Raw genomic sequence first — 26,402 nt, 5'->3', positions numbered from 1 at the left:
GGCTCGATCTCCATTGACGTCGTATGGACTTCTTGTTTGGCACAATCCCAAATGAAATGAGAAAAGAAAACAGAAAGAGATGTCTGCACGCATACATTCAAACCATTTTTAAGCTTTCAAAATAGCTCATTATTTGCGCATTTGACTCTCTAGCACACGGAATGGCCTCATTTCTGCCAAAGATGAAATGTTTTCTACCAACGCTAGTTTGGGTGTATGGTTGTGTTTTTTTGTGACATTGGCGGCGCAAAATCCGGCCAGAAAATCGGCGGACCGTCGTGAGTCTTCAGGAGAGGGAGAAGTCGCTTTTGGAGACACTCTTCCAAATACACCTGTCCTTTCATGGTGCTTGCGGTTGAGAAAGGTGTACTCCGCTTTCCTTGTGCAAATTGCTTGCCAATAAAGAATTTCTTGACGCACTTCGACATCTTCTGTGTTCAGAGATTCTCGGGAACATCCAACTTATCCTTGGCAGTCACATACAGGTTTCTTGGAATTTGGTTGAATTCCGCCTTCGCATATGACTCGTTATCCATTACGCAGTATAGTTTCGTTAACTTCTGGTCGGACATCTTCCGAGCACGACTCTTTGCGACCGTATTTTGTTCTCAACACTCCAATTAATTTTCCCAATGTGAGCGGATTTTAAACGGTACACCCTTTAATACCGTTTTATTGATATAAGCGACACCTTGACTTGACGTGAAAAATTACGTTGAATTTTTATGCCATTTTGAAATCACTTTCCTTATTACCGTCAGATTCAATGTCCTGGAAAAAAGATAATGAAGATGGTCGAGTTTCGAGCGACATAGCATGCGCTGCCATAACTATTTCGCAAATAGTGACGTCAGTCGTTGTGTTTATCTTTGATTGCCCATCGCATCCATGTAAAAATGCTATTTACAGGAAGTAATTTATCAATTAAAATCGTACATTTTCGTAGAGCTCCCGCTGAATATGAGGCTAATGTGATAGCATGGAGTGAATATTTGTGAAATCACTTCGACAAAGACGGATAAAAGTGATATTTCCATGTGCCATTTTTCACTCCCCCGCGTTCATAGAAACAAACGAAGTTTCATTATTTTATCGTTACGAAGTTGATGTTTCAAAGGCTCTCAGTGTCGGTGTGTATGTTGTGAGATAATAATCGCCAATTAATCAAAATTTCACCGAAAATGTTACTGCTTTCGAGAACTAAACATACGACTGCTCTCTGGACTTTTGAACCACATGAATAATCGAAATAAGCCACGATATTAATGTCATCTGTTAGAAAACAACCAGTTGAATGATTTCATGAGAATTTTGGCTCAAATTATCATGCAACCGTGAGTACTTTCAACATTGTTTTGTTTCTTCCGTATACATTCCACGTTGAATGCAAATAATTACGACACGATATTTTGCTTGTCAATACAGATACACTTCGCCTACTGCTCCACCTCTATATGTAAATCATTGCGTCAGATTCAGTGTCGATGTCTTCGATATGTTTCTTTGCTGTTATGCAATTTAGAATGGGAAACATACACTGCGTTTCACAACTATAGAACCACTCATTTTTTATGAGTTTCCAGAGATATGCAAGAAGTCGGTTGAGTTCAGTATATCGTGTAGTTGAAGTATAAAGTTAAACGGTGGTTCGAAAGATAATTATTCCCCCTTTATCCAAAAATGACTTTTCGCAAAAATTCGTAACATTTGAACTACTGAACCGATTTAGATGATCGACACATTAAACTGAATTCAATAAGCGAACCTTCTTTGAAATAATAACTATCTTCATTTATATGACTGGCCATTTGAACATTATTGTTGTGTTCAGGCGCGAAACAATAAAAAAAACGAAAATTCCAGAGTGGTCAAAAATCTTACTCATCTGTACTTTTTTCCAAGAATCTGTACAATCGAAAATATTCGTTGTAGAGAAAATAATAATTTCCTAGCGTTCAAAGAAAACTCATTTATTTACTACAAATACGACATTTACATTTGCAAGTCCTTCGCGTATTCGATGATGCTTATACAGGGTTTTCCATTTCGGGCTTCCGAAAGTATACAGCCCTGCGCTGACAACCGTTTGACATAGCTGTCAACCAAAGCGTCATATCGTTAGTTGAATGTCTGCCATTTTACAATATGGATCGTTTTAGCATCGCACAACGTGTTAATTTTGTTAAATTATACTATAAAAATGATGAAAAACCGGAAAATGTTTTTCGAGCATTACGGATGGATTTTGGTCGTCATGGACGGCCTACAGAGCACACAATCGCTAATGTAGTGCGTAAATTCGAACAAACTGGATCCGTAGCGGATATTGTGAAACCTATACATCATCGTAATGTGCGTTCGGCCGAAAATTTTGCTGCTGTTGCTGCCAGCGTGGAGGATGACCCGAATGTTTCGATTCCACGTGCTCAGCAATTGGGCTTGTCAAACACATCATTGTGGCGAATTTTGCATTTGGACTTGCACCTACATCCATATAAAGTCCAACTGGTACAAAAATTAGAGCGTGGTGACCATGGGATGCGTCGGGCATACGTCGATTGGGTGAACGAACAACAATTTTCGCATCAAATTTTCTTCAGCGATGAGGCACATTTCGAGCTTGGTGGCTATGTGAACACCCAAAATTTCAGTATATGGGGCTCAGAAAATCCACACGTGATTGTTGAGAGGCCATTGCATCCGCCAAAAGTCACTGTTTGGTGCGCATTATGGTCTGGTGGAGTCATCGGGCCGTATTTCTTTGAAAATGAGGACGGCGAGAGGGTAACTGTGAATGGTGAGCGCTATGGCTGCATGTTAACCGATTTTTATTTGCCACAAATTGAAGATATGGATACGGATGACATGTGGTTTCAGCAGGACGGTGCCACGTGCCACACAACACGACCGAATATGGCCATATTGCGAACGAAATTTGAGGGACGCATAATTTCGCGTTTTGGTGATGTCAATTGGCCGTCCAGATCATGCGATTTGAACCCGCTAAATTTTTTTTTGTGGGGTTATGCGAAAGACCGTGTCTATGCCAACTCTCCGCAAACTCTTGAACATTTGAAAGACAACATTCGTGAAGTTATGACCGAGATACCGCCCTATATGTCATATCATATATATGTCGAAAAGTCATCGAAAATTACCTGTTCCGGATCAAGGTGTGCGAGGAAGCCCTAGGTGGACATTTAAATGATATGTGTGAAATACATAATGGCATAAACCAAACTTTAATGTGAAATAAAAGTTTCATCGAAATTCGAATTCTAAGTGTGTTTTATTTCAATTTACTTTTGGAATTTAAAGTTGGAAGAGCCAGTACATATTTTTTTTTCAATCTAGATTGCATACTACCATTTTTGAAAAAAATTCGAGCTACCACCACGATGTTTGACCAAATCCTTTGATCTCAAAATAGCGTTCTTCGTATCGTTGCTGAGCCGATTTTAAAGCTAATTTTGTGCTGATTATATTCAGGAAAAATCGCTCAACTTGCCGAGGAGCGAGGCATAGTGAGAACGTAACAAACAAGGCATCGAAGCACCGAAAAGTTGAGCGATCCGTCAATTCTATTTAGGCATCCACTTTTTGTCCACCAATGTTTCGCACCTGAACACAACAATAAAGTTCAAATGGCCAGGCTTATAAACGAAGACAGTTATTATATCCTACACTATATACTTCAATTCCACCGATACTCAGAAAAAAAATTAGTGGTCCTATAGTTGTGAAACGCAGTGTATACTTCTCCTGCACTGCCGCAGGCCACGCTTCGTCAGAACAAGCGTAGGATCAACGGTGGTTTTTAAAAATAGCCGGGGCTCCTTAAAGAACCAGGGTCTTCATGAACCGGGATTCTTTTTTTAACCGTGTGTTTTAGCCTCAAATCTTCCAGAAATTCTGAAAATTCCTTATCACTACTACTAGTCGAATGGTATATTCCTGCGTAGATTCCAGATATTTTGTAACTTCTGACTTTTACAGCTAGAAACCAATTGAGGGGCTCAGAAGAAAAGGGTTGTAAGTGACTACTGGATGGGGGTCTCCGTAGCCACATTGGTTGCGCGTTCGTTTAGTAAGCGATCGATCATGAGTTGAAAACTCAGGGCCCTCATTGACCATCTTTGTGTTGTTACAGAATAACTACGTCCACGCAACAATCATCAGCGATGGAGATCGATCCACGGTCGAAATAAGATCGATTCATCCATACAACTGCTCTGCTTTGCAAGAAACATCGGCTGTTCTATAAATAACTCAACAATGATCAATCAACTGTCTCCGCTGTCCGGTCTAACTGGATAATGGAAGAACAGATAGAAAACTTTTACGCCTAAATGGCTACTGTGTGAATGTGTACCATATGCAATGGTATAGAAGAGAAAAACTCTAACGCCGAAAAATGGCAATTGTGTAATGTGCTAATTAAAGATATGATAAATATGTGACATGTACACGATTAAAATTCGGCTCTGTTACAGCTAAAATACTAATGAGCCTAAAATAAACAAAAGGGATAAAAAAAAAGTTACGGGATCTTGATTTCTGTTCATCTACTTTCTCCTCAGTTAATAACTCAACTGCGAAAACGTTTCAATTTGAGTTTGCTATAGAATCCGATAGATGAGGTTCTGACCTACCTTCCACATTGTCAAATACAGCTGGGAATGTGTTAGCAGCTATGTTATGAACAAAAAAAAAGAGAGTCGATGTAGTGAAATCGATGATGTCACTTACATCCCTTTCATTTTGAGCGCCTCAATTGCCATACGGAGACAATATAGATTTAAAATTTCAGAAGGTTCTAAATGTAGGGGAACCGTGGGTAATACGGATAATATGGACAGGTGGTTGATTGATATAGTTTCATTTTGAATTTCAGATTTCGGTTAATGAAAACACCTTCTACATCTTATTCTATATCATTGAAGCCACCCTATGGCATTGAATGCCGATCAAAAGTGAAGACGGGAAACAAAAACCGAAAATCATACATGATTCCATGTGTGGATGTATTTTTAGCTGCTTCGATATTAAGCATTTTGAGCGGTTTAATATCAAAATTCAATTCGCTGATGGTTATATTTCAGTTTGTGAGCTAACAGAGAAACGATATTAGGTATGTACGGAAAAGCAAAGTCATTTTTAAGTGGAAATAATTGTACTGGTGGTGTAAAACGGACAGTTGCCAGTGGGAGTGAGATAGACTGAGAAAAGTCTGTTTTATCCATTTCTAAGGAATGCCCTGCGTCTATAAACGGAAATCAAATCACCAAATCTGGACTGTTCAAAATCTGACTGGAACCAAAAAACTGTCCGTTTATACTGCTGAAAAGCACGATATCATTTCTAGTTTGATTAATTCGATTTTTTCATCATTTAACGGACATTCATGATGAGTTTAGACCTTGGTTGAATAAAATTATTCCTCTCGCGATCGATAAACCTCTACGCTTCATATATAACAAACCTGTCCACATTACCCCCACTATATGTCCATATTACCCGCATCGAAAAAAAAGTTTCACTTTTCGTAAAAAACATTGAAAAACACTTTTTTGTAAAATATTTGGCCAATTAGGTAGAAAAAAAGTATATTGAATTGCAAGAAACTGCATCAAGGTCTTGGGAAACATGAGTATCCAAAGATATAATTGAAGTTCTTCTGTTAAGAAGATGTTAATGTCCGTTTTACCCCCACCATAGATACGTCTTCACGATGAACAGACCGCGACAAGCGATTTACCATTGTAAAGCAGGATACATCGAATGCATTTATATCGGTTGAAACCATCAAGTATGTTTCAACCATTATTAGTATTTTCGTTTTTTTTGTCGGATACCAAGATTTCTATATCGTTAAAATATGTGCCTAACCCAGCAAACATTAAATCGTATAACTTCGCACATGATAAGTTACATATAAATTCGTATCAAATCTCAATCGCATAAAATATCAATCAAAATATCGATCATGTATATCTAAAATCGTATAAAATGCAAAAATACGATTTTCCATGTCATCGATGGATTGAGTGGTAACATTGTCGGATCAAATCACATATCAGTCCAAAAAGCATCGCATATCGTTATATACGGCTTTATATGCGTACAAAATATGGCATATACGTATATCGCCTCCACTTTTCTGTGTATATGCTAGTTATATGCATCATATATCATACAAATGTGTCTTGGTTTTATGTATATCGCCTCCAATTATAGCTATTCATACGACTTAATGTTTGCTGGGAAGCCTGCCACCGTTTCGAGTAGAGTTTCTTCAAACAAGGACCCTTCTCAGGTCTCGTACGATGTTTCTTTGTATTTCCCACAGGCTTTAATTTTTTCGTTCATTGCAATAATTTGGAGTACTCGCAGCAAAAGCAATTTCAGTCGACTTCGTTCATAGTACTCGCTGACTCGGACGCGTCGAAACCCCCTTCGCGCTCCGCACTGGACATCCTCTGTCTCCGTTCGGCCATGAGACTGTCACGATCCTTGTGTATGTAATCGCGGATGTTCGGGAGACCCGATATGATGACGGCTTTGAAGGCGGACCGCATCAGGTTGAGATCGGTAGCCTCCAGCCATTCGTTTGTTTCCAGCGCGTAACACTCGGTGTTCGAGATGGCACTAACCTGAAATGGTTGTAAACGCTAATATCTAATCTGGATTGGAAGTCAAGGCCATCAGCAAACATACCCCATCGTAGCCGCCTATGGCGAATATCATATCGTCGATTACCTCCAGTCCAAAGTTGCTGCGCTGGTGATACATTTCCTTGAAAGCTTGCCATCGTTGGCTAGTCGGGTCATACCGCTCACAGCTGTTCATTCGAATCAGGCCGTTAAAACCTCCAATCACGTTCACGGTTCCCTTGTGTGCGATACAGGAAACTCCGGATCTGCGGTTCAGCATGTTCGGCAGACGCGTCCAGGTGTTTTCGTGTGGATCGTAAACCTCCGCCGAGTTCATACATTCCTGCCCATTGAAGCCACCGGTGATGTAAATCTTCCCTTCGAGAGTGCATGCATCGGCATCCGATCGTAGTTGGGACATCGGGGCAACCATGGTCCATTGGTTAGTCCTTGGATTGTACGCTTCGACCGTATTTTGGCGATTGTGCCCATCGTATCCTCCCATGGCGTAGATAAGCCCATCGAGCTCAACCACACTCACGTAGCACCGCCGGCAATGCATCGGGGCGATTTCCATCCACTCCTTCCCAACCGTATCGAACCGCCGACAGGTGTTGAAGTGTTCCACTCCATCGTAGCCTCCGATGAAGTAAACGTTACTCCCAATCACCGCAGCCCCGTAATAGGCCCGCGGCTCAGTTCGACTCTGGGTAAAGATTTTCACCCATCTGTCGGCGCGCGTGTCATAGGTTTCAATGATGGATTGCGGCAGACCTTCACTCCATCCACCGAAGGTGAATATTATGTCATACGGTAGTCGGGGTAATGCCAGGGAAGGAGTTTTAACCTATGGGAAGCGACGTCGGTTAGACCAAGAACCCCCACCCAATATCGCAATCAATTGCTATTACCTTACTCCGTTTGGTGTTAACCATATCCAGATCGTAAAGGAACGTCAGCGTTTCGATGATGATTGGCTTGGACTCGTCATAGTATGTCACGTAGGGATTTTCCTTGACCCGCTCCAGAAAGTATTGAGTTCTCAGCAAACCCAACCGAACGGCTCTCATCAGTCGCGCCACATGTTTCGCCCTGTTTGGCGGATCCATATCGATCCACCGAACGCAACACTCCCACACCGGCTCCTCATCTTTCACGTTGAGCAGCTCATCGCTCAGTATGCCATACAGATCATCCACGTCCAAGTTCACCAGATCGTGACACCTTCGGGCGACCTCCACGAAGTTCTTCAGCACGTAATTTCTCGCGTAATCATACAACTGCGTGCACCCACGCTGTCTACCGTACATCATTATCACAATGCAGTTGTGCGTTCGCAGGACACTCTTGATGAACTCTATGATCCGCTCCTGGAGCCCTCCCATCCCGAGATAGTCCGCTGCGGCGTACATTTCAAACATATCCCCCTCCGATACCTCGCACTCCCGCAGATAGGCATACTTGATCACCCGCCCCATGATGATCCCCCGGATGCCCGCTATCGAAATGTGGTCCTTCTCACTCGGAACCGCCGTCGTGAACAGCGTCCGAAAGTAGTCGCTGCAGGAACTCAGAATCGCCCGATGCACCCGGAAGGTGAAATCACCCTGGGTGATGGTGGCGTCGCACAGTGTGTCGCTGAGTCGCATCTCGTCCAGGGCCTTCATCGCCACGTAACTGATACAGCGCTGGGGCATCGAGGAGGAAGCTCCCTCCTGGGGGTCGTTCATCGGCTCGCAGGATTCCATGTTTTCTACGTTTGTTTCGTTTGATTTCGTTCTTCCCTAAATGGCTCTAATTTCACTCGACGCGCTGCTTGTTGCGGTTTGGCCAAAACTTTATAAAAAATAAATTAAAAAGGAACTGAAACTGAACAGTAAACGGTGTGTCACTTCTGTCAGCTTCTTTGTTGTAAAATGTGCGAAAAAAGTAATGGTTGCTTGATGGTTTTATTGCAAATGTTGAAGAGCGGTTTTGTGAGGAATATTGACAACGGAATTTAGAATGACTTCCGTTTGATTATAGCGTTGCTTCTCTCCCGATAATAAATGAACGATTTTTTTTTATTAATTCATCAGAATACATTTTTTCTCTTTTTATTTGTGGATGCATTTTTTCTTTCGGGTCCTTCAACGTGAACAACCGGATGGAAGAAAATGAAACGCGTTCAAAAGTGAAAATACATTTTTCCATTATTTTCAGTATTATCGAAATTGTTATACTGTTGTGCAAGTTGTGCATATCAAATTTGTTAATTTGGTATACAACAAACTAACGGTTCAACCTTTTGTCAATAAAACACAGGTTTTTCAAGATATTGAATTCAAATTTATTCTGGTTGTAGTCCAACTTCATTGTTGTTGAAATCTTTGATGTGATCATTGATGTTGAGATCTTCCAATTCTGACCAGAAATAGACTTCCAACATGTCGCGATAGCGCTCTCCATTGACATGTTACCATCGCGGTCGTTTTCATCGACGAAGAAATACGATTTAATCAATTGTCCGACATGAGAACCACACCAAACAGTATTTTTTTTGTGAATGCAATTGTGTTTCTTGAAGCACCTGTGGGTTTGCATCTGACCAATAACGCATCTTTTGCTTATTGACAAAGCTATTTAGCCGGAAATGAGCCTCATAGCTCAAGATGATTTTGTGATGAAAATCATCATTTTCTTCAAGATTCGGAAAAGTTTCGGCGGAGTCAAGTGGGTTTAGTTTCCGAATTAATTTTATATTGTAAGGATGTAGCCCAAGATCTTTTAAAAAAATACGACACAATGAGGTATAAGAGATGCCCAATTCTTGAGAACGCCGTGCAATCGACTGATTTGGGTCATTTCGGGTGGATTCACTGGCGGCTGCGATAATTTCGTTGCTTCGCGCAGTGCGGCTTCTCGTTGGCACGCGAACATCCAACAGCAAAAATGTAGACTTGAATTGGGTCAATAAACTATGCATAACCTGTCGGCTGGGACGATTATTACGACCGAAAATGGGAGTAAGCCCTTTTAAAGTTCCAACCAGCGACTCCGAATCTTGGTAGTAATTTTTAATAATTATTAACACTCCTATACTCGCGCATTGGTCTGTCAGACAGAGAAAACAATAATTCGTTCATTTCTCAGAAAATATCAACACTACGACTTTGCGATTCTCTCTAGCTTCGTTATTCGTCGTTCGTCATCGTTTAGCGTATCGGATGTGTTGGTACAAAGGGACGTGTGCCACTGTTTTAACACTTTCGGTCTGACACACCGACGCGAGTATAGGAGTAACTTTTTTGGTCAAGTGCCTTTTTTCATATTCTAATGTTGTTAATGTTAATGTTAATGTTAGTGGCGTGGAATATTTATTGCATATAATGCATACGATCATTACCGGACTATTCTTATTTGATTTCAGTCGCTTTTGTAACTGGATTGAACGGATCCATATATAAACTATTCGTCGATATATTCGCCGTTAGATTCATACGTTCAAAAGCAAAATATAAATGTTTGACTTTCGTATAGTTACGCGCTAAATATAATGGTTATACATATACACTTGTGAAAGAATTTTACTTGTGGAAGAATAGTAAACAGTAAACTATAAACTAATCGGTGGCTTATGATAATTTTTAACAGTTACAGTTTCGGGGATATTTTTTTACAATGGACATTATCGACAAGAAAACAAGAAAAAGAAAAGGAAGTTCCTAGAAATCTTTTTATATCATCTTTTTAGGCCCCATCTAAAAAGGCATTAATTTCTAGTTTACCAAAAATACAGAGACAAAGAATATTAGAAATATGCAAACTTCATATTCCAGAACATTTATCATCTGGTAGTTATCTAGAAGGTCGTTATACATTCTTCTCTTCGATAAAAGACCCAAAAATACGCAACAACTGCATGAAATGTAAAAAATATATTTGTTTCGAGCATGCAGTTATGCTATGTTCTGATTCTTACTCCAATGAAACCCCAATCGATTAATACGTTTTTATGTTGTTTTATAGCTTTTTATACTTCCATGAATTATATTCAGTTGCTTACTTTTAATTGATAACAGTGAAAAATTCGAATTTCGTTATTTGTGTTGGAGTATCAAAAATTACTCTGTTTCACGAAAATCCGTTATTTTCCGACCTTCCAGAGTAGGGCCTTCCCTTAAGTCGAGAGGTTTGCTCGTCACGTAAGAGCATCCCAGGAATTTTTGCAGATGGTAAAATGTAACGACAGAAACTGCTGCATTGTACCAAGCAATAGGTATGTTTGTAAATTGATATTAATTTATACCAGCCCTTGTTCTTCCCAGCTAAATACCAGATGGTTTGAAAGCATCAAACCCAACAGATGTGATTTTCCGTCTTTGTTCGTTCAAAATTCTATGAACTTATCGAAATTTCTTCCATTTAATGTAATAAATCGGGATGACAAAACATGAGCTAAAAATCAATTTTGGGTGTTACAACAACTTTTTCAAATTTCCATCAAGCAACACTTCAAGAACATATGTCTCCATTCCAAAAATGCCACGTATTCCAGAAACTAGAAACAAGATAGAATGTTCGATAAAAGTTCATATTTTAAAAAGATCCAAAATTTAGTTGAATACACTTGACATAAAATAAAATTGGGATTAGTTGTATTTTTTAAAGAAAACATGAAAAAGTTGTCGTAGAACATAACTTTTTCTCTGTTATGTTCTGTAACTAAAAATAAGTTTTTGAGAAAAATAAATTCTATTATTTTTTTTCAGTGTAATTTCAAAACAATTTTTCTTGTATTTTTATGATAATCTAAACAATTTTATGTATTTCATTCGTTGATAAAAATTTTGTTGGTGTTTTTTACATTGATATTTTCATTACCTAAAAAAAAATCGAAGCGTTATGAAAATTTTGCAAGCGGTATTAACTTTGATTATGTTAGCGTTACGTAATTTAAGGAGGAGAGGGATTTGTCTTGCGTTGCATATTGTTGCATAGGGGGTTAGGGGGTCCACAAAACCACAATTTTAGCGTGAAGTAATTTGTGAACCCGCCTAAGCGGAATTCAAATCACCAAATGTGAACTGCCCAGCTGCTGACTGCAAGCAGGGACAGCGTCTTACATTAAGGGTGCCAAATCAGAAAACAGCTCACGTTTTTGACGTAGGACTACGTCTAACCGGAAGATATAGGGAGTGAAATGGAAATCTAGGCACTGAACAAGTAGGAAAAAATGCAAGATTTGGAACGCTTATAACTCGAGCATTTCTCAATAGATCGCAAAGGTTTTTGCATCAATTGATAGGAAATATATCTACGCGTCTATCATAACGAATAACATTTCATTTTCCTTGAGATAAATCATTGAATCATTGTGAAATATCAAGCATTGTTCAAATGCACTATGTGCCCATTTTTGATTGGTCTATTTTGTGCTCCTCAAATCATATCGACCAAAACGAGCAACCAGAGCAGCAGCGAAATACAATGAAGCACGATTGGAAAGGAAAAAGAAAAAAAAATGAACGAAACATTGGTCGCAGTCTCACACATGCGTAATTCTCAAGCCAGCCAGTCAGCTTAAAAATCCCCGCTCCGCTGCCGTAACGATCATTCTCATCCAAACCGTACACCACATCGTTTCGCATCACATCACATCAACAAACCAACACAAGCAGCCATGTCTGGACATGGCAAAGGAGAAAAGGTAAAGGGAATGGCAAAATCCCGCTCGAACCGTGTTGGTCTGCAATTTCCCGTAGGTGTATTCGACAATTGCTCCGCAAGGGTAGCTAGGCCGAGCGCGTTAGTACCAGTGCACCAGTCCACCTAGTCGGCGATATATAGTTTCGGCCGCCGGAGTGATCGAGTTAGCTGGCAAAGCTGCTCGCGACGATAAGAAAATCCGCATTCAGAACAGACCACATTCGGTTCGGTGGACATCAAGACAACAACAGGCAATTGCAACGAGTGGCGAGTGGCAAACGCAATCGCAAAACGGCAGCAGATAGCAGAAGAAAAAAGCTTGTTCTTTATACAAACTACTTTGGTGGCAAATCCAGAACAAGGCGGCATCAAGGGCGTGGTTTTTTTTCAAAACCACGAGTACTAAGTTTTCTAAATTGGAACCATTCCATAAAACACGGCGCTTTTCAGGGCCATTAAACCTTCCAAAATAGAGTTTACGAAATACAGTTCAATGCTTTCTGAAACAATATCCCAAATAATAATAAAACACAAATTGATTTTTTCATAATTTGTTTTCCAGGATATGATGAGTATGAGAATTTGACAGTTATTCTGAGCTTATTGATGGTTGGGGACTTTCCCGATTATTCAATTTTCACCAATTCTTAACTTGCTTCTAGATTGAAAGTACAGTCGACATTTAGCTAATTGAACGGACCTGTAATGCGACATATTTATTTGGACTTTTTTGTAAACATAGACTTCGGGGTCCAAATTATGACCCCCCCATTGAAAGTCGACACTGTACCACTGTCATCGCAAATGTTTAATTACAGGTTAAAATCGCCTCTAATGCGACACTGAGTGGTGCTTCGGTACGTCGCATTAAATATAATTTACTGTACAACATGTCACAAGCTGGATGGGAAGAAATTTTCCAACTGTGAAAGCTGTGGCGAGTGGCAAACGCAATCGTTAAACAGGAAGGTTTAGCCGAACAATATGAGGATATCGATAATAACAAAACAATAAACTCTTTAGATTAAAGATATTTTTGTGATCCTGAAAAGGACCCTTTTTAGCCTGCATGTGAATCCAACGAGCGAACAAATCGTAATGAATGTATTTTTTTTGCCATCGCTGCCTTTTAACGCTCATTCGTTCGTCTCGTTGGACTCGCCCCTTTGGCTGAGTTTGCCAATTTGTCTCTATCCTGTAATCGTGTACCGCTAAAGTACAAAACGCGCGGATCCGCTGAAAAATATATCTCTTTCAAACCGTATATCAGGGTGGTTGTATGGCATCGTTTCACATCACATCGCATCAACGGATTGGTGCCTGAGCACCAGTATACCTAATAGCGGTTATAGAATTTCGGCCGCCGGAGTGCTCGAGTTGGCTTGCGAAGCTGCTCACGACAATAAGAAAACCCGCTTACAGAACAGAGCACATTCGGTTCGGTGGCAACAACTAGTTTCAGCGAGTGGCAAACGCAATCGCAAAACGGCAGCAGATAGACCGCCACCGTACAACACGGTGCTTTTCAGGGCCATTAAACCTTTCAAAGAAGAGTTATTAAAAGTTTTTCACAACACCAATGCATTCGAAAGTGACATAATATGACATATAATATAAACTGATTTATTTTGTTTATGCTTGTTCTTGAACTTATTGGTGGTTGGGGTCTTTTAAATTGATCATTCAGTTTTCACAAACCCATTCAGTTTTAACAAACCCATGAATTAAAAGTGGCTTCAAATTACACCACATTGTATGCAGGATGGCATTAACGAATTTCCTTGGTAGCAAGAACTGCTTTCTTTGGTTGATAACTGATGTTGAAAATTGACTGACGTTACATCTGCATTGTATAGAAAAATATCTAAGGAGCAACATGATGAGCTATGTATTTCCTGCTGCTCTGTTCTTATTTTAAAGGACTTTAATCCGAATGTTTGGCCAAGGTTATCACGACATCGAGCACATTGTTTGGTCGTGCGAGGTGTATCTGGTCGCCAGATCGAATTTAGAAAACTCCCTTCGGGCCCGAGGAAGACAGCCCAATGTGCCGGTGAGAGATGTGTTGGCTCGGTTAGACCTTGATTACATGTCCCATATATATATATATGTTTTCCTTAAAGTTATAGATCTTCATGTGTGATTGTCCCTACATCCTTATACCCTCCTTTCCTTCCTTCGCGGGTAATTCGTCCCCTTGCTATAAATAGTAGAATAAGTTGAAATGTAAATAAACTATAGATATACGAATAGATTTAAGAATTGAGTGCTCATCAACATTGTTACAATTTCCTTATATCCCATCCTTCTCCTAAAAATATGTCACCCTTCTAAACTCGAGTACACCGCGAGTAATCGGTTTTCCACCTTACTAACCATAGATGTAAGAAAATTGTTTCTATATATATATAGTTTTAAAAATATATTTAAGAATTCGGCTCCTTTAAACTTAAGTAACTGAGCCTGTAAAAATAAACGAATTAAAAAAAAAAATCAGAATGTCATCCATCCGTGTATTTACTGTTGGTTTTTCAGAACGCTTATAGCTCGTTTATTTCTCGACAGATCGTAGAGTTCGTCTCCAAAACCTCAGTTCTTTTTCATTTTTATTTACTTTGTTTGCGGAGATTACAAATCTTACAATTCATTCGTCTCCGAAACCACAGTTTAAGGTACGGTAATGTACTCAATAGTGAAATATGTGATAGTGAATGAGCTGATGACCACCTATGCATTCCCTATCACTGCCATCACTTTGATTGTACGATATGTGCATACGCCGAAAGATGCCCGGCGTTGAACATTTAATAAGTACAAAGCCTTCAGAAAAAAATCAAGAATCAAGTTTGTAAAAAAACGCAAAAACACAACACCAAAGGTTCTTTTCAGAACCCCAACATGTTCATAAAGAGTAAACAGTAAACTAATCCATTTGTCAGGTAGATAGGTAGGTATTCACATAGGAGAAGAAAATAAAACAATAAATTTAAAATATATATTTAGCAATAGCTGTCCCCTTTGTATAGTCCTACGTCACTCCGGTTATGTCCCCGACATTACCCACCCGTCTTTTATGATATAAAGTTAACCTTGATAACTATTTTTGCTGCGAACGGATTTTAACGATTTGCATACCAATCGATTTCCTTCGATTTGCACTGTGGTCACGCGTATTTTAGAGCTTGCCCCTCGGAATACATTTAAGGATTGTTATTTGGCTTAACAAACCCAACTAAATATTAATAAATGACGCTAGTTAATGCATATATTGAGACGGCAAAAGTTTCATAGGGAAAGTTAACGCCATTCAATAATATAAACCAATCGAATCGAAAATTTTCTAAGATTTGATTGATATGCTATACAATACAACCCCATAGTCTGTTTATGGTTCAAATTGATGAAAATTGTAAGCATTCCCATTTCCCCATGCATTTGTTCTGTCCATTTGTGTGTATTCCCGAACAGAGCTATCAATAACGGGCAATTTATGCAGCCGCTAGAATAGAAACAAGGATATCCCCGAAAAGAGAATATTGGCGAAGTAAACTCCACCCTTGCATAGTAAGTAGGCTGTCGCTAGCGTATATGTATTGCGTCTCCTCTGAGGAAAAATCTCAGAATCTTTCTGTGCCCGAAACAACGGAGGTTGCTTATTCCGCTCGTTTTGTGTTTTGTGTTGCCCCTCGAGCTATGAACGCTAGCGACTATTTCACTTGAAGTGCATCTGGTATTGTAATTAATACAGTAATTTACATTTAATGCGACATGTCGAGGCACCACTCAGTGTCGCATTGGAGGTGATTTTGACCTGTAATTGGGCATTGGCGATGAAAGTGGTACAGTGTCGACGTCTGGTGGCAACTTTCAATGCGGGTCCATATTTTGGGCCCCGAACTGAAGCTTAACAAAAAAGCTCCAATTACAGGTAAAAATGTCCAATTAAACGTGTTGCATTACAGGTTTGTCCAATTAGCGAAATGTCGCATTAAATGTAAATTACTGTACAACCATCGGAGCCATGGCAAATCAGGTGAAAAAAAAAAAAGAGTGCAAATGATTATAGGTCGCTTCTAGCCATCAGTGTTTGGCTTTGAGTGTGTTCCTTGTTTTCGTTGCTCGAAACATAGAAATTTTTCATTTCCTGTATATGTGAATATCACACCTTCGATGCTTTTAGTTGCCATTCGTATTTGCTCTCGTGCGCATCGGTTCTGCTCTAATGCAACAAACTCCTAGAATTGTTGACGGTTTTGACCGAGAGTCGAGAAACAATTTTTCATAAACGGTCATTCTCGCGATGTTTCATTTTTATCGCTACAAATGTGTGCATTTGTTATGGCGGGTTTACATTAGGGAGATCTATAAATATAGATGGATTTATTCACGTGAAAATAGGTGTAAACGGGTGAGAATAAATATGATACACTTATTCGAGGTATATATAACTTGAATAAATTCAGCATATGTAAACGCTTGTGAATTTCTCACTGGTGAGAAATCACTATAGTTGGATGCAGTTCTACTTCAGGTGAATAAATTCACCTAAGATATGAATATATTCATTATAGATGTTCACGCTAGTGTAAACGGTTGATGCGATTTCTATAAATCTCATCATATTTCTTCACATGAATATATCACTAGTCTAAACCCACCCTTAGACGCGTGTTCGATGCTTGTTGGATGGCGATGCACGGAAGATGCCTCTCGTTGAATACTCAGTGCAATGCGTGCATATAAAGAAACAAATTGCGACATATGATCAATTAGTGTATTGCTCTCGCAAAGGCAAGAAAGAATCGTTGCTTCTCGAAATGATTCTACAGAACCACGCAAGCCATTAAACCTTTTCAGGGTCCCTGGAACTTTTTACTTCATTTATGATTTTTCGACGTATTCGCAAATAATATCCGAAATGATAAACCAAAAAAAAATAAAAACAAAAGATTGCGCAGTCCTACGTCCTAAGCGGTCGTGTCTCGGATACAACCCCTCGATTTTTATCTCATCTGTTTTATTTTTATTAGGCTCATTTAGCAATTCAGCTGTAACAGAGCCGAATTTATTCGTGTACATTTTTACTCATGTTGTATATTACACAGTAGCCATTTAAGGCGTAAGAGTATTCCTATCTCACCGATACACATTTTTATCTATTACGCAGTAGCCATTTAGGCCTAAGAGTATTCCTATTTTGTTGATACACGACACATGTCGCCTTTTTCGGCGTAAGAATATTCCTATTGTATTTTTCACAGTTGAGCCATACACAGCAGGATTGTTGATATGAGGCTTCCATTGTTGTATTATAAATAGCACCAATTATTGATGCAGCAGACCGTAATGTGAGCGGTAAGGGGCTGGGATTACCGTCACATGATAATTGTTGCGTGGATGTAGTAGCTAGAACAACACACACAAAGACGGTCAGTTGAGGGGCCCTGAGTTATGAGCTCATACTCGTTCGCTTAGTAGCGGACATGCAACCAATTCGGCTACGGAGGCCCTTCCGTTCTTCCGTATTTCCCACACTTTCCCTGCTTCTTACTGTGTCATCGGTTAAATAAATCAATCTGTCCTTTTCCCTAGAAAGTTTGATGTTGGACGAAAAACGACACATTTTTGTGCTATACAAATATTACGTCAAGTTATACGAAAAATGTGGAATCGTTTGATCCAAAAGTTTCAGGTTGAAAATTTGGTGTAAGGAAACAGATTTCTTTTATGTTTTTTTTTTAATTTTTTTTGGTGCAGATTAGTTGATAGTTGAAGCTATAAAAAATCCAAATCCTGTAATAAGGGAGAAGTTTTAAACATTTTTTGTGTATTCAACGACTATTTTTACTTTGATTCATCTTAAATTTCGATCGGCATTTTTCATTTTCGAAAAAAAACACTACGAAAGTCATCATCGTCATAAAATATAATTCCGAATGTATTATCAGCGTTGTAATTATTCAGATTCTACAAAACGTAACTTCAATAACGTACTACAAAATACCAACTATGCTAATCAACAATAACAGACTGAAAAATAACTACAGTATTTAGTTTGATTTAATAGTAGATGACATTGCCTCTGAGATACGGTAAAATGCAGGTACTAATGCGACAAATCACTATCAAGTTTCGTTTTTGGAAGTCTGATTGTCTATTATGCTGGTTCCATTGGCGGAGCCGATAACTACAGCAGGAACGATGACTGGGCTGTTGCCAACCATATCGCTTGGTTCGACTGGACGCTCCGGGATGTCATTCAGCACGTGTGCTCTTGCTTGCTTGGCTAACTCGGCTTTGTAGTGGTCCATGTCCACTTCTGTGATGGACTCACGACGATCGGCTTCCTGAATTAATATAGGGAAAAAGACATGAATTTCTACCACACACTCAAATCACAGATAACGAGTAAACATCGAAAGTAAGCATGCAATTAGAACATAATGGTTAAACATTTTACCCGCAGATAATTTCTCAGATCCAAATCGGCGTCGTGACTAGTGGCCTTCATAACCAAAATACCGCTCTGATGATGCTTTTTCCGGTGTCGACTTAAAACCGACGGTATGCCCATCTATTGATCCCGAAAACATATAAAGCGTTTTTTTTTCACAAACCACAATAACACATAAAGCATTGCAATGTTAGGAACAAATTGGCACAGGAAAATGGCTCAACAGCCGATGGCCATCCACAACTCACCTCATCGACAACGGCACTTAGCGCCGGCTGTGAAATATTCTTCGCCGGATTCAACCGCGGTGCACTGTCCGCTCGTTTGGAATTCAGCGACTGATCCGACGCTTTGCCATCTTTCCGCAGGTGCGGATGGGAGATTTTGTTATTGATTTCCAGTGCCGATTTCAGCAAATCCACCTACCGAATTGATTTGGAAAGTGTATGTTTGAAGTATTTTGTTTTGAAATTGGATGAAATTATTACCTTTGAAGCACTTCCGCCGCCCTTGGGAGCACGGACAAACTCGATATTATAACTGCTGCGCCTTCTCGAGAGGGTGTCCGTGACGTCACCCTTAAATAAATGCATAACATTATGAGTCTTGTAGATTGTACTGATATAGTTATGGTTTTTTTAACGGAGGAAAAGCAAAAAATGTGGAAGTTAACACTCAAAATCACCAAATGGTTCCGAATGCAGTCGACTGAGCTTCCCCAGAACAACGCAACTAGTATCAGCAGTATTTCTAACATAAGTCATGACAATCTCCAGTGTATAGAAGACCACCTACGCATATATACTCCCCAATTGTGTTTGGGTGGCGAATGGCACCATCTGGTTCACATCATCATTTAATTAACAATCAAAGAGAACAATCGACTTGTCTGACAAAATGGGTGGTAAATGAACCGCTAATTTATGTAGCCTGTTGATGATGTACGGCAAGATGCCGGCAATGGCGGCAATGAATTTACATTATAGAAGGCGCATCACCAGTGGTACAAATCTTCCGGGGGAGGATAGAGAAGCTAATTATCGTTAATCAGTTAAATGAACGCAGATATAGCTAATAATAGATAGGTACTATACATTTGCCTTCGATTTGTTTTACTAATGGTAATTATGTAAAAGCGCTTTTTTCTAAAATCAAGTATCCAATACGATAGTCGTTGGATATTAAGATTTTCTTGTATTTACTCTGTTTGTGAGTAATTTTTTACATTTATGAACTTTTATTATTCTGTATCTTTATTTTGTAAGCTTCAGAGGAAGCATTGCGACATGTATTTAGATTCCCAAGCAGTACAGTTGCTGAAAAAGAAATCCGTACATTTAACAAAATTCTCGTAAACCTAGATTACACAAGTTTTTGGCATTGTTTGACAGTTTTTGTTTTGTATTGGATGACTGTTCATCCTGAGATCAAACAGATGCCAACTAGGCAGTTATAACTGCCTTCTATCGATCAAAATTAATAGACCGTACTTTTTTCATTAAAAATACACGTTTAATGTTCTTAAAAATTAAAATATTTGATATATTGCATTCAAAACAATGGTCATTTAAAGGATTTTTTTTCAGTTTTGAGGCAATTTATCAAAATCTTGTCAGAAATTATTTGTTCATCGAGTCATTTTCGCAGAATTGAAGTACTGAAGTAGAGTGGGTGTATCATCGATGAAAAAAAAAAGTTATCAGAATGATCCGAATCTGTTGAATAAACGTCATACAGTAGTTGAGTAGCTCAATCTTTTCCCTGGCCGGTCTTGCTTGGTATGACGAGGCATTGTCATAAAGATAAATTATTTTGTGTTGCCTTTTCAGATATTTCAATCGTTTTTTAAAAATATATTAGAAACACGTCAAGAACATGTCAAACGAGACAATTTACACACAAAAATTTTACGAATAAAACATAAGTTTTTCAGGAGTCTCCATACAAAATTCCACATAATCCAGAAACTATAAAAGATAGAGAGCTGCCGTCTTAGACAAATGTCCATATTTCACTGAGATCTAAAACTTAAACAAAATTAGGATTATTTTTATTTTTTTTTGTTTTTTTCAAAGAAAAGTATTCTTTCAGTGTAATTTTCTATTTGAATTTTGTATGTATTATAATAGGAGTACCGGTAAGTTTCTTAGTTTTTTTTCAAAAATTAATGCTTTATCTTGCAAAAATGGTTACAAATTTAATATTCAGAGTATTGTACATCGCTAGTCACAACTTCTTCCCATCATTCTGGCAATTCACGGATCCCTTTGCGGAATTAATCGGCCGGTTTGTCGGTTAACCACGAATCGATCCAATTTTTGACTTCATCAAAATTGGAGAAGTGCTGGACAATCAGGCCATGTTACATCGATCGAAAAAGATAGTAATCGGACCGAGCAATGACTGGAGAATACGGCGAGTGGGATAGGACCTCACATTTCTGCGTTTCCAAGTATGTTTAGACCGGTTTCGCGACATGCGGCCGAGCATTGTCGTGCTGCAAAATAACTTTATCGTGTCTTTACTCGTATTATGGCCGTTTTTCCTTCAGTGCATGGCTCAAACGCATCAATTGTCGTCGGTAGAGGTCCCCCGGATGGGTTTCATTCGGTTCTGACAGCTCATAGTACACCACACCCAGTTGGTCCCACCGAATAGACAGCATGACCTTCTGGCCGTGAACATTCCGCGCGGCCGTCGATGTTGATGCATGTCCGGGGTATCCATACGTTGCCCGACATTTAGGATTGTAATGGACCCACTTTTCATGGCCAGTAACGATTAGATGCAAAAAACGTTTCTTCTATACCGTTAGAGCAGTTGTTCGTAGCTTCAATTCATACGGCACTCAATGTCCTATCTTTCGGATTATTCCCATTGCTTTTAAACGATCGGATATGATTTGCTAAGCTACTCCAAGTGTATCTGCAAGTTCTTATTGCGTTTGCGACGGATCTTGATCGGGTCAATCTTCCAATTCTTCATCTTCAAACTATTTTGGCGGTCCGAACGTTCTTCGTCTTCCAAGTCTTCATAAACTTCCACCAAAATGCAATGACTTTTCGCAGCTTTTTTCTTCATATTGAAGTAATGAAGTAACACTCCCCGCAAAAACACTCTCGTTGGTACGAAATTCGACATATTCGAAGTGGCAAAAAACTATGTTGTTTACGCTTCAACTTTTTGACATATACTAAAAAAGACGCGCAATGATAGTAGCTTTCCAACGAATGTCTGGAAATTTGATTCACTGGAATAATAATAAAGTTACACCATCTGTTGGAAAACCGACGAAACTCACCGGTACACCTAATAGTTTTTGAGTTAGAAATTTTTATAAGAAACATGCAAATTTTAAAATGCCATAAAAATTATTTTTCGTTTGCCCAGGATGAAATGAATAACAATTTATTGGAGACAATATGGGCTTTAATGTGTAAAAAATTTAGAGACACCACGACGATGAGTTAAAAACTATTTTTCAAGTTTTTGAATCAACATCAAGTGGGATTGATGATATTATCAAGTGAGAAAGCACAAGTTGCATGTTTTTGAATTTAATTCTTTTAACCCTTTGAGTGCGGAGCAAATTTTGTGAGTATATGCCAAAAATGCCAAAAATGTATATATTTTAATCTAACATCCAATGATCGTAGAAAGCTGATTAGGTCACAAAAGTTTAGTTTGCTGGACAAAGCGCGTGAAGTTCTCTTTTGCAAATGTTCCCAGAGACGAAATCCTACGTTAAAAGATGACAATTCGAAAATCTATATATATATATATATATATAAATGGATTTCTGTCTGTCTGTCTGATTCTTATGGACTCGGAAACTACTGAGCCGATCATCATGAAAATTGGTATGTAGGGATTTTTGGGGCCGGGGAAGGTTTTCGTGATAGTTTGAGACCCCCCCTCCTCTCTAAGAGGGGGCTGCCATACAAATGAAACACAAATTTCTGCATTACTCGAGGATTAACCAAGCAAATGAAACAAAATTTGGCATGTGAAGGTTTTAGGGTGCAATAAATGTTTCTATGGTGGTTAGACTCTCCACACCCCTCTGTAACACTTCAAGGACCGGGAAAAAATTTGTAAGACATACGCTTGGGACCGCACGTTTTGACTTGTGTGAAGTTGCTTGCTTTGCTTGCAAGTTTTGAAGAGGCTTTAAACTTTGCAGTTCATTCGCCTCTATGTGTGAAGTTAGCCGATGAAAGTTCAGTGGATAAAAGTTTTTGTTGCGTGCAAGTTTCTGTTTCTGGATTTGATGAATATATTATTCCAGTTGAAATAAATTGGTTGTTTTTCAAGTAACAACCTTCAAAATCATGCTTATTAGATAGAGAATTGAATCATTCATCTTTCCACATAATTCATTTTTTTCTTGATCGTGACAGAGAAAAGTTATAGACTGAAACGTGAGCATGGGTCAATGAGGGAAAATATACAGCATTTTTAAAAATCAAAAAAGGTCGATGTTAATCGATAGAGGAATATTTTATGTATCTTCCAGCCACAATTTTATTAATCGGAAAAGAATGTGAGAAAAGTTATAAGCCAAGTTGTATGAGAGAAAAAATTATTTTAAAGAAAATTGAAAAAAGTCATTTGAAAGGACCGAAAACACATTCTCGAGATAGTACTCATTCGATAAAGAATATTTTTATTTATCTTTGATCAAATTTTCATTGGTCCGAAAAAGGGTATGAGAAAAGTTATTGACCAAAACGTTCACGAGTTGTACGGGGGAAAGGGTCATGCTGGGTAAGGAGGTAAAAAGTAAAAAGGAAGTAAAAATTCCAATTGTATAGAAATTTTGCCTACTTTTGGAATCCCTATGTAATTCACCATAGGATCTATGGTGAAAAACTTACCTTTCAATTTTTAGCACACCATTCTCAATAGCTTCGAGATAGAAAATTGAAAAAAAATATTGAAAGTGTATCTTGCTATGATATATCTAAATATATAATCAAAAAATAAATTCATAATAAATTGAAGTACTAAAATAGATCTTGAATTATTGATTTTTTTTTCTAGAATTTAGAGATTCAGTACTACTATAATTCGTATTCAAATGTGTTCCTATGTCTTTTATAGATATGTTTGATTTTTTTCAGATAAAAATGAGATAATTCTCCTATATGGTTCACTATAAGAACTACAGTGAAAAAAGGGGTTTTCTTTTTTTCCCTATTCTCAATAGGCTTGGAAATGAAAATTCGAGAAAATACTCAAAGTACATCTACTGTAGTGTACCGCGGCAAATTATAACAAAATTCTATCCCCCACGTAGAAAAATCCTGGGTGTATAGAATTTATTAGAATTTTCAAAACTGTTTTTCGATTATTATTTATTGAACTATTTATTATCACATACGAATTCGAAATTTTTCGTTCATACAATAATATCTCAGTACTGAATAGTCCACAACAACGTTATAGAAATCGAATGAAAGATAGTTGATAACATTAATTGTATTTGCTATCTTTGAAAAAACAGAAAGAAATCGATTTCTCATTTCTTTACGATATTTTTGTCCACTACATCTTCATACATCGTTGATATTTCACGATTTTAAAGCATTTCGAAAATCATCTAAAAATTCTGACTTCGCACTCTGTTCCTTCATTTTTTTTTTCGAGTGTGAAAAAGTTCTATTTCCATGTTCGATAAATTTATTAACAACATCCATCTTCATCCAACGAAAATATGGCTGAAGATGGATGAAAGTATTCTCTATCCAATGAGTATCATCTCAAAAATATGTTTTGGGTTCTTTCAAATAACTTTTTTAAATTTTCTTTAAATTAATTAATTTCCCCCATACAAGTTGTATAGGTCTTGGAGCTATAACTTTTCTCATACCCTTTTCAGACCAATGAAAATAAAAACTTAGAAATAAGATGGCTAAAGATAAATAAAAATATTTTTTATCGAATGGGTACTATTCGATAAAGAATATTGAATAAGAATATTATATAGAATTGAGAATGTGTTTTCGGACCTTTCAAATATTTTTTTTTTCAATTTTCATTAAAATAATTTATTTCTCCCATATAACTTGGCCTATAGCTTTTCTCAGATCCATTTCAGATTAATGAAATTGTGGCTGGAAGATAGGTAAAATATTTCTCTATCGAATAACATCAATAACTCTAGTCGAACTTTTATTGATTTTCAAAAATTCTGTATATTTTCCTATATTGACCCATGCTCACGTTTCAGTCTATAACTTTTCCTTTTTTTTTTTTTTTGTCCCTTTTATTTATTTTAGGCTCATTGGCATTTTATCTGTAACAGAGCCGAATTTTAATCGTGTACATGTCACATATTTATCATATCTATAATTAGCACATTACACAGTTTCCATTTTTCGGCGTTAGAGTATTCCCTTCTATACCATTCCATATAGTACACATTTACACAGTAGCAGCCATTTAGGCGTAAGAGTTTTCTATCTGTTCTTCCATTATCCAGTTAGACCGGACAGCGGAGACAGTTGATTGATCATTGTTGAGTTATTTATAGAACAGCAGCCCGATGTGTCTTGCAGAGCAGAGCAGTTGTATGGATGAATCGATCATATTTCGACCGTGGATCGATCTCCATCGCTGATGATTGTTGCGTGGACGTAGTTATTCTATAACAACACAAAGATGGTCAATGAGGGCCCTGAGTTTCGAACTCACGATTGATCGCTTACTAAGCGAACGCGCAACCAATGTGGCTACGGAGGCCCCCCAACTTTTCCTTGTCACGATCAAGAAAAAATGAATTTTGTGGAAAGATGAATGATTCAATTCTCTATCTAATTGGCATGATTTTGAAGGTTGTTACTTGATAAACAATCAATTTATTTCAATTGAAATTTTTTTTCATTATTCATGAAATCTAGCAAGACGTTGAACAGAAACTTGCACGCCACAAAAGCTTTTATCCACTAACCTCACACAAGTCCGTAAAGAAGGAACGCGAAAACGAGTAATCTCGTGAGCGGTCCGCAACGGATGGGACGCGAAACACGAGAAATCTCGTGAGCGGTCCACAAAGTATAAAGGGGGGGGGGGCGGTTTGGTGCTGCCATACAAATGAAACACAACTTTCTGCATTACTCGAGAATTAATCAAGAAAATGAAACCAAATTTGGCATGTGGAGGTTTTAGGATGCAATAAATGTTTCTATGGTGGCTAGATTCTCCACACCCTCTCTAAGGGGGGGGGCTGCCATACAAATGAAACACAAATTTCTGCATTACTCGCGAATTAATCAAGAAAATGAAACCAAGTTTGACATGTGAAGGTTTAAGAGTGCAATAAATGTTAACATGGTGATTAGACTCTCCACCCCCCCTCTATAAGGGGTGGGGGACTGCCATACAAATGAAAAACAAATTACAGGGGGCACACAAAGACAAACTTCTGCATAACTCGAGAACTTATCAAGCACAATTTGGGATGTGAGGGTTTTTGAGTATAAGAAATGTTTCTGTGATGGTATGACACCCCTCCCTCCTCTGGAATGGAGAGGGGGTCTTATGAAAATATTACACATATATCAACCAAAAATATTTCAACCAAACATGACAAATGAAAATTTTCG

General features: G+C 38.3%; 2 protein-coding genes across 5 annotated transcripts in view; both read right to left on the bottom strand.

Moving 5' to 3' along the window:
* Window positions 1–6,321: 6,321 nt before the first annotated feature.
* Window positions 6,322–8,550, bottom strand: LOC129778520 (kelch-like protein 10). Its single transcript, XM_055785461.1, has 3 exons — window positions 7,565–8,550; window positions 6,718–7,500; window positions 6,322–6,653 (listed from the first exon to the last, which is right to left on the bottom strand). Exons 1-3 carry the CDS (start codon window positions 8,399–8,401, stop codon window positions 6,405–6,407), a joined length of 1,869 nt encoding a protein of 622 aa, XP_055641436.1. The 5' UTR covers window positions 8,402–8,550; the 3' UTR covers window positions 6,322–6,404.
* Window positions 8,551–18,261: 9,711 nt separating this feature from the next.
* Window positions 18,262–26,402, bottom strand: part of LOC129777095 (uncharacterized) — a 92,383-nt gene continuing 84,242 nt past the window's right edge. For 3 of the 4 annotated variants that reach the window (XM_055783161.1, XM_055783163.1, XM_055783162.1), the window contains exons 10-13: window positions 19,284–19,373; window positions 19,044–19,217; window positions 18,802–18,915; window positions 18,262–18,688 (exon numbers count right to left, since the gene is read on the bottom strand). In XM_055783161.1, coding sequence (XP_055639136.1) covers window positions 18,467–18,688; window positions 18,802–18,915; window positions 19,044–19,217; window positions 19,284–19,373 — 600 coding nt within the window. In that variant the 3' untranslated portion in view covers window positions 18,262–18,466. The remainder of the gene's footprint in view (window positions 18,689–18,801; window positions 18,916–19,043; window positions 19,218–19,283; window positions 19,374–26,402) is intronic. The other variant, XM_055783165.1, reaches the window with a different exon arrangement.

Source organism: Toxorhynchites rutilus, chromosome 3, assembly GCF_029784135.1.
Source record: "Toxorhynchites rutilus septentrionalis strain SRP chromosome 3, ASM2978413v1, whole genome shotgun sequence".
NCBI classification, from domain to species: Eukaryota; Metazoa; Arthropoda; class Insecta; order Diptera; family Culicidae; genus Toxorhynchites; species Toxorhynchites rutilus.
Note: the sequence above shows the minus strand (reverse complement) of the source record. Positions and strands in the feature narration are given on the sequence as shown.